We start from the raw sequence: 9,363 nt of genomic DNA, 5'->3' as shown, positions 1-9,363 counted from the left end.
ACAGCTTGCAGTTTGGAGATCTATCCTGGCAACAGTTTTCTACTGGTAAATGACTTTTCTTTTAGACCTGCGAATTTCAGCCCCACCAAAAAAAAAAAATTGCCCAACAAGCCACAAAATCCTGGGTACGGGCCTGCTTCTGAGCAAACTGTCCACGGACGGCAGCCTTAGAGCGTGGGTCTCAACCCTTCCCGCCGCCCTTCCCCTCTCTCCTGCATTCCGCATTTCCCACTCTGCTTAGCTTGAGTTCAAAACCTCAGGACCAATCCCCGCAAATTCTAAGCAAGGCTTTACCAGACTTTGGATAGGACACCAAGAGGACGTCGTTGTCCCTCGCCTCAAACGTCACCAGCGATCTTAAAAGCTCTGGCGACGATCTCATGGTGAAGGCGATCCCGTTGAAAGTGTGGATGAGATCCTCTTCGTTTTGGGCCGACATGGGTCAAGGGGTCCTGTGGATACCCGGTCGATCGGACTCTGCCGCAGCAGTTGGAGGATGGCGAGGCCACTTCTGTGCTCGACGGCTGTCAATAACCTCTGAGAGGGCAGAATCGAGCACCTTGTAACATCTCTGAGAAGCATTGCAGGACTTATCTTTATTGGGCGCGACAGCTGTAGAGCCATACAAAAGGTTATCCAGATAAAGGGGCAATTACAAAAAGAAAAATCTAGTGCAGATCAACACACAAGAGGAACCCCCCTGAGTGGAAAATAACCAGAAGCTCAGCATGCGCTCTTAGCAAACGGTCCTCTGAGTGTGAGTGGCTTGATTTCTCAGTGGGTTAATGAGTTCCTAACGAGTCTGTGTGTCTAGTTAGCGGCTCTGTAGAAATGCAGCTTTGCTTTGGCTGTAGCAGACTTCCCCAGACTTGTCAGATGAAAAGGAGCCGAGAGGAGGACTCCCGGGGGTTCAGTGGCTGGCGCATTCTTTTATAGATATAAAAACCTTCGTTTCCAAAGAGAGCTGGATTTGAGTCCAGTAGGATCCTAGATTTTTGGGACATCGATCCAGAGGATGAAGAGAGCTGCGTTTCTCGAAAGCTTACGCTACAAGACAGTTTCTTCGTCTTAGACTGTGATCACACACACAAAATAATCATAAGATCATAAGAACAGAAGAGAGGAGCCAATGTTGGATTGGGCCAATGGCCCATCCAGTCCAACACTCTGTGTCACACAGTGGCCAGAAATACCAGGGGCCATCAGGAGGTCCATCAGTGGGGCCAGGACACTAGAAGCCCTCCCACTGTTGCACGCCCCCGAGCACCTAGAATACAAAGCATCACTTGTCCCAGCCAGAGTGTTCCGTCTATAGAACATAAGCCAATGTTGGATCGGGCCAATGGCCCATCCAGTCCAACACTCTGAGTCACACAGTGACCAAAAATACCAGGTGCCATCAGGAGGTCCAGCAGTGGGGCCAGGACACTAGAAGCCCTCCCACTGTTTACCCCCCCCCAGCACCAAGAAGACAGAGCATCACTTGCCCCAGACTGAGAGTCCCTATCTATACCTTGTGGCTAATAGCCACTGATGGACCTCTGCTCCATATGCCTATCTAATTCCCTCTTGAAGCCGTCCATGCTTGTAGCCGCCACCACTTCCTGTGGCAGTGAATTCCAAGTGTTCATCACTCTTTGGGTGAAGAAGTACTTCCTTTTGTCCATTCTAACCCGACCGCTCAGCAACTTCATGGAGTGCCCATGAGTTCTTGTATTGTGAGAAAGGGAGAAAAGGACATCTTTCTCCACTTTCAATCCACTCTCAATGCACTTTGGAATCGGATTTTGCCCGTTCATACCGTAAAATCCAGTTGGAAAGCGCATTGAAAGTGGATTATTTAGTATGTGAGATCACAGCCTTAAAGGTCCTACTGGGCTTTTTACTATTTCGAAATTCAGAGCTCCCTTTGTTGGCCTCTCAAATGCCTGGAAATCTTCTTGGTCTCAACGTTATTCCTGAACTTGAATCTAGATCTTCTACTGTAGACCAACACGAGTACCCTTTGCAACTCGCTTCGAACAAACGATCCTTTGTTCCGTGCTAAATAAAAAATGCTTTTGCGTAAAGCTTAGTAAGTTACAATTGATCTTTAAAAAAAAAAGATTTATGAGCTGTCTTTCTTCCTTACAGAGCTCCAGGCGGGCGGCTTACAAACACAGATAGAACGTAGAATAAAACATAAAGCCAAACTTTAAAATCACTACTCGGGACTGCTACTAAATGTAAGCCAATGCAGTTCTGATCGAAACCATCTTCAGCTGGCCCCAAAAGACTGAAAGAAGAAGAAGAGGAGGAGATTGGATTTATACCCCGCCCATCACTCCCCGAAGGAGTCTCAGAGTGGCTTACAATCTCCTTTCCCTTCCCCTCCCCACAACAGACACCCTGTGAGGTAGGTGGGGCTGAGAGAGCTCTGACAGAAACTGCTCTTTTTCAAGAACAGCTGTGCCAGAGCTTGTGACGGACCCAAGGTCACATCAGCAGCTGCAAGTGGAGGACTGGGGAATCAAACCTGGTTCTCCCAGATTTAGAGTCTGCACACTTAACCACTACACCAAACCACTTAACCACTACACCAAACTTAACGACTACACCAAACTGAAAGTGAAGGGGACAGGTGCACCCCATCCAGGAGGTTGTTCCATAATTGTGGGGCTGCCACTGAAAAGGCCCTGTATTGTGTACCCACCAAATAAGCTTCTTGGATTGATGGGACACCCAGGGGGCCTCTTCCTGTGATCTTAATTGTAACAATACTACTTAGCGTTTCTGTTCCTCTTCTGTGTACAAAAATGCTCAAATATAATCCTTACAGCAATTCTGTAAGAGAGGAGGAGGAGGAGGAGAAGAGGAGGAGGAGGAGGAGATTGGATTTATAACCTGCCCTTCACTTGGAGTCTCAGAGCGGCTTACACACTCCTTTCCCTTCCCCTCCCCACAACAGACACCCTGTGAGGCAGGTGGGGCTGAGAGAGCTCTTGACAGAAACTGCTCTTTTTCAAGAACAGCTGTGCCAGAACTATGGCTTGCCCAAGGTCATCCAGCAGGTGCAAGTGGAGGAGTGGGGAATCAATGAAATGACGTAAAATGAGGCAGAAGCAGAGGAGACAAAAAGATTTGGTTTTCCAGTTCTTGCTGCCGGGTAATTCATGCAGTTTAGACATATTCTGATTCTCCTTAGGCCAGGGGTCCTCAACATGGTGGCCATGGAAACCACGGGCGCCTGCCAGTACCTTTCCTGGTGCCCACCGAGTGTTTTTAGAAAGTGAGCTTCTGACTGGCCACTGGAGATCTGACCGAGCAGATTTATTAGAAACGTTGCTTTGTCTGCATCTGCCCCCATAACACAGAGATCATCACTGATTCAATGTAAGGCAGCTTCATAAGACATCAGAAGAGCCCTGCTAGATCAGACCAGTGGTCCACCTAGTCCAGCATCCTAAGAACATAAGAAGATTATGTATGGGAAAGAGCAGGTAGAGAAAGGGGTACTTTTCTCCCTTTCTCACAATACAAGAACTCGTGGGCACTCCATGAAATTGCTGAGCGGTCGGGAATCAAACCCGGTTCTCCCAGATTAGAGTCCGCGCACTTAACCACTACACCAAACTGGCTCTGAGAGCAGCATACCCACAGGACAGGGGGAAGTAGGGTTGCCAGCCTCCAGGTGGGACCTGAGGATTCCCCAGAATTGCAGCTCATCTCCAGACTACAGAGATCAGTTCCCCTGGAGAAAACGGATGCTTTGGAGGGAGGACTCTGTGGCATTGTGCCCCACTGAGGTCCCTGTCCTCCCCAGGCTCCATCCCCAAATCTCCAAGAGTTTCCCAACCTGGATCTGGCAACCCTACGCCCCCAATCTCCTGCCACAGGCCAAGGGGGACCTGGCAACCCTGGGTGGAGGACGGGGGGGGCGTAGGGGAGAGAGCGGCTTTTCTAAGGCCACCAGGTGACTCTTTGGCAGAAGCAAGATTAGAATTCAGGTCTGCCTGGATCACAGATCATGGTCTTAGCCACTCATGACCACAGCTTGGATCTGACAATACGTGGCAGGGCGCCATAACAATCCCTGGAAACAAAAAAGTCACAGCGTACGTTTTCTTAGGATCATTCAAAACAATCTGCAAAACTTCTGAGTGCTCCAGACTGGGATGTTATAGACAGGTGTTTATATGTAAAAAAAGAGAGAGAGAGATGTTTCAGGGCTCCATTTAAGACCCCTTGTTGAACCCTGGGAAGAATTCTGGGCAGATTTGAATTAAAAAAACCCAAGAGGTCCTGGTTATGTTGGACTTTACTGCTGCAGTGTAAAGTACTGGGTCCGCCACATGGAAAACTCAGACCACGACGTGTGTTTACACACGTTTATTGTACTTCACACCTGAACTGCAAAACAGCCCTGCAAGGCCAACTATATACACACCCACAGTCCCGTTGGAGGGTTTGAATTTCCCGCCAAAGTTGCTATTGGAGAGTGCTGGGGGAACTAGGATCCTAGGCTCCTATTGTTTAGAGGAGCTAAGCTCCATACTTTAGCCGCAGACCCCTGGTGGCGGTCTGCGTACATAACATGCAGGAAGTGGTGGCAGCCAGAAGCACAGACAGCTTCAAGAGGAGACTGGATAAATATATGGAGCAGAGGTCCATCAGGGGCTCTTAGCCACAAGGTATAGGTAGGAACTCTCGGTCTGGGGCAAGTGATGCTCTGTCTTCTTGGTGCTTTGGGGGGGGTAACAGTTGGAGGGCTTCTAGAGTTCTGGCCCCACTGCTGGACCTCCTGATGGCACCTGGTCTTTTTGGCCACAGTGTTGGACTGGCCATTGGCCTGATCCGACGTGGCTTCTCTTGTGTTCTTGTGAACTTCATACACTTTTTCATTAGCAAAGTGTTCCTAGTTTGAGAACAGGGTGGTACAGTTATAAAAGCAGATTAGCCGGGCGCTGGGTATTAATATAGCTATTTGAACTGGATGCCCTAGGGTCGGGGAGTTCAGGGAACATCTTGGCTCCACCTGCTTCAGTGACAGCTCCTTCTGCCTCCCCAGTCCAGCATCAGTTGCCTGGAGACACTGCAGTGACCTTTCTGTGCAGTCCTTTGGGATGCCAGCCTCCAGGCGGTGGCTGGAGATCTCCTGGGATCACAGCTGATCTCCAGGCGACAGAGATCAGTTCCCCTGGAGAAAGCAGCCACTTTGGAAGGTGGACTCCGTGGCATTGTACCCCACTGACGTCCCTCCCCTCCCCAAAGCCCGCCCTCTTCAGGCTCCACCCCCAAAGCCTCCAGGTCTTTCCCAACCTGGAGCTGGCAAGCCGACACTTGCCCTACGGAAAGGCCTAGCAGAGAACCAAAGGAGATGATTTTGAGAAAGAGGAATAAAGCCTTTTGATCCTCTAGCGCTGGGGTGTCGAACTCATTTGTTATGAGGGCCGGATCTGACATAAGTGAGACCTTGTTGGGCCAGGCCATGTGTGCCATAAAATGTAATGTCAGGTAGGGGAGATCTCAACTGTATTAAGGACACAAACACAAAGGGGTTTTTTTTTAACTTATTGCTTAAAACATTAGCACTCCTGCAATATTTTGTTTATTTAACAGTGTCTGATAACGGACACCTCTTCCCCTGAATTATTGCATCAAAATGACTGTGCTGTTGCAATCTTGAGTACGCTGTTCAGGTGTGTATCTGTAAGCTGCAAACCTACGATGATGCAGCAGCAGCAGCAGAACTGGAAGAAGCAGGAGACAGCCAGTTCCACTGCGGGCCTGAGAGAAGCCCTCCGGGGGCTTGACCCGCCCCCCGAGCCACATGTTTGACACCCCTGCCCTAGCATTTTTTCAGTTAAGTCCAGTCAACATACTTTTGATCATGGATGAAATGTTTATTTCTTAGTATCTGTTCTTCATGTTGATTTTATTCATTTCTCAGGATACAGCTGGGTATTCCTTTTCTAAGCTTGCCTAGAGCCCTTTTCTGGGGGAAAGTTTTTAAAAATGAAGACATTTTAAGCCATGCCTCAGTGCTGACTTTACCTGGCACTGCAAGAAATGGATACAACAACCACTTGGAGAATGTTTCTTAGATTTATACATGGATCCAGTGGGCATCCAATGAAGCCGATGGGCAGTAGGTTCAGGATGGACAAAAGGAAATACCACTTTACACAGGGAGTGATGAAAACGTGCAATTCCCTGCCAGAGGATGTAGTGATGGCCACAAAGTGGATTAGAGAGATTCATGGAGGATCGGTCTATCAGTGGCTGCTAGCCATGGTGACTAAAGGGAACCTCCACATTCAGAGGCACCGATCCTCTGAATCCCAGAGCCAAGAGGCAACATCAGGGGAAGGCCTCAGTCTCTATGGCCTGTTGTTGGACTTCCAGAGGAATGGGGGGGCTGCTGTGTGAGACAGGATGCTGGACTAGATGGACCACTGGTCTGATCCAGCTCAGTTCTTTTATGTTCTTAGGATGCTGGACTAGGTGGACCACTGGTCTGATCCAGCAGGGCTCCTCTTATGTTCTTTGGATGCTGGACCAGATAGACCATTGGTCTGATCCAGCAGGGCTCTTCTTATGTTCTTAGGATGCTGGACTAGATGGACCAATGGTCTGATCCAGCTCAGTTCTTTTATGTTCTTAGGATGCTGGACTAGGTGGACCATTGGTCTGATCCAGCAGGGCTCTTCTTATGTTCTTAGGATGCTGGACCAGATGGACCATCTTGGTGCTTTGGGGGGGGTAACAGTTGGAGGGCTTCTGGAGTTCTGGCCCCACTGCTGGACCTCCTGATGGCACCTGGTATTTTTGGCCACAGTGTTGGACTGGACGGGCCATTGGCCTGATCCGACGTGGCTTCTCTTGTGTTCTTGTGAACTTCATACACTTTTTCATTAGCAAAGTGTTCCTAGTTTGAGAACAGGGTGGTACAGTTATAAAAGCAGATTAGCCGGGCACTGGGTATTAATATAGCTATTTGAACTGGATGCCCTAGGGTCGGGGAGTTCAGGGAACATCTTGGCTCCACCTGCTTCAGTGACAGCTCCCTCCGCCTCCCCAGTCCAGCATCAGTTGCCTGGAGACACTGCAGTGACCTTTCTGTGCAGTCCTTTGGGATGCCAGCCTCCAGGCGGTGGCTGGAGATCTCCTGGGATCACAGCTGATCTCCAGGCGACAGAGATCAGTTCCCCTGGAGAAAGCAGCCACTTTGGAAGGTGGACTCCGTGGCATTGTACCCCACTGACGTCCCTCCCCTCCCCAAAGCCCGCCCTCTTCAGGCTCCACCCCCAAAGCCTCCAGGTCTTTCCCAACCTGGAGCTGGCAAGCCGACACTTGCTCTATGGAATAGCCTAGCAGAGAACCAAAGGAGATGATTCTGAGAAAGAGGAATAAAGCCTTTTGATCCTCTAGCGCTGGGGTGTCGAACTCATTTGTTATGAGGGCCGGATCTGACATAAGTGAGACCTTGTTGGGCCAGGCCATGTGTGCCATAAAATGTAATGTCAGGTAGGGGAGATCTCAACTGTATTAAGGACACAAACACAAAGGGGTTTTTTTTTAACTTATTGCTTAAAACATTAGCACTCCTGCAATATTTTGTTTATTTAACAGTGTCTGATAACGGACACCTCTTCCCCTGAATTATTGCATCAAAATGACTGTGCTGTTGCAATCTTGAGTACGCTGTTCAGGTGTGTATCTGTAAGCTGCAAACCTACGATGATGCAGCAGCAGCAGCAGAACTGGAAGAAGCAGGAGACAGCCAGTTCCACTGCGGGCCTGAGAGAAGCCCTCCGGGGGCTTGACCCGCCCCCCGAGCCACATGTTTGACACCCCTGCCCTAGCATTTTTTCAGTTAAGTCCAGTCAACATACTTTTGATCATGGATGAAATGTTTATTTCTTAGTATCTGTTCTTCATGTTGATTTTATTCATTTCTCAGGATGCAGCTGGGTATTCCTTTTCTAAGCTTGCCTAGAGCCCTTTTCTGGGGAAAAGTTTTTAAAAATGAAGACATTTTAAGCCATGCCTCAGTGCTGACTTTACCTGGCACTGCAAGAAATGGATACAACAACCACTTGGAGAATGTTTCTTAGATTTATACATGGATCCAGTGGGCATCCAATGAAGCCGATGGGCAGTAGGTTCAGGATGGACAAAAGGAAATACCACTTTACACAGGGAGTGATGAAAACGTGCAATTCCCTGCCAGAGGATGTAGTGATGGCCACAAAGTGGATTAGAGAGATTCATGGAGGATCGGTCTATCAGTGGCTGCTAGCCATGGTGACTAAAGGGAACCTCCACATTCAGAGGCACCGATCCGCTGAATCCCAGAGCCAAGAGGCAACATCAGGGAAAGGCCTCAGTCTCTATGGCCTGTTGTTGGACTTCCAGAGGAATGGGGGGGCTGCTGTGTGAGACAGGATGCTGGACTAGATGGACCACTGGTCTGATCCAGCTCAGTTCTTTTATGTTCTTAGGATGCTGGACTAGGTGGACCATTGGTCTGATCCAGCAGGGCTCTTCTTATGTTCTTAGGATGCTGGACTAGACTGACCACTGGTCTGATCCAGCAGGGCTCTTCTTATGTTCTTAGGATGCTTGGCTAGATGGACCTCTGGTCTGATCCAGCAGGGCTCTTCTTATGTTCTTAAGATGCTGGACTAGACTGACCACTGGCCTGATCCCGCCGGGCTCTTCTTATGTTCTTATGGATGCTGGACTAGATGGACCAATGGTCTGATCCAGCTCAGTTCTTTTATGTTCTTAGGATGCTGGACTAGGTGGCCCATTGGTCTGATCCAGCAGGACTCTTCTTAATGGTCTTACTGTTTGGCCTTACAAGAACCTGCGGACTCATCAGTTTTCCAAATGGCTACATTCACTCAGGGTTGTTGTTGTTGTTGTTGTTTTAAAGAGGTGCCGGAACTCTCAAGACGGAAATGAAATCTTCAATCTGTATACTGAAAACTCATGAACTTTTAAACTTTTTTGAAAAGGATTTTGTTTGAAGAGGTTCTGGAATTCTATTCCAGTGAGTTCCCCCAGGGGAAAAAAAAAAGTCCTGTATTTACTAAAGCTGAGGTCCCCGACCTTGGTGTAGTTTTAAGGTTGGTGTAGTGGTTAAGCACGCGGACTCTAATCTGGGAGAACTGGGCTTTCTCCCCCACTCCCCCACGTGCAGCTGCTAGTGTGACCTTGGGCCAGTCATACGTTCTGTCAGAGCTGTTCTCTCAAGGGCAGTTTCTGTCAGAGCTCTCTCAGCCCCACCTACCTCACAGGGTGTCTGTTGTGGGGAGGGGAAGGGAAAGGAGAGTGTAAGCCGCTCTGAGACTCCTTCGGGTAGTGAAGGGCGGGGTA

At 49.0% G+C, this 9,363-nt stretch overlaps 1 protein-coding gene across 1 annotated transcript in view; it reads right to left on the bottom strand.

Annotated features, from left to right (window-relative positions):
- Window positions 1-442: 442 nt before the first annotated feature.
- Window positions 443-9,363, bottom strand: part of LRP1 (LDL receptor related protein 1) — a 491,602-nt gene continuing 482,681 nt past the window's right edge. Inside the window, exon 77 of the mRNA XM_015409543.1 lies at window positions 443-612. Coding sequence (XP_015265029.1) covers window positions 443-612 — 170 coding nt within the window. The remainder of the gene's footprint in view (window positions 613-9,363) is intronic.

Source organism: Gekko japonicus, unplaced genomic scaffold, assembly GCF_001447785.1.
Source record: "Gekko japonicus isolate JY-2015 unplaced genomic scaffold, Gekko_japonicus_V1.1 scaffold1353, whole genome shotgun sequence".
In the NCBI taxonomy this organism is placed as follows: domain Eukaryota; kingdom Metazoa; phylum Chordata; class Lepidosauria; order Squamata; family Gekkonidae; genus Gekko; species Gekko japonicus.
Note: the sequence above shows the minus strand (reverse complement) of the source record. Positions and strands in the feature narration are given on the sequence as shown.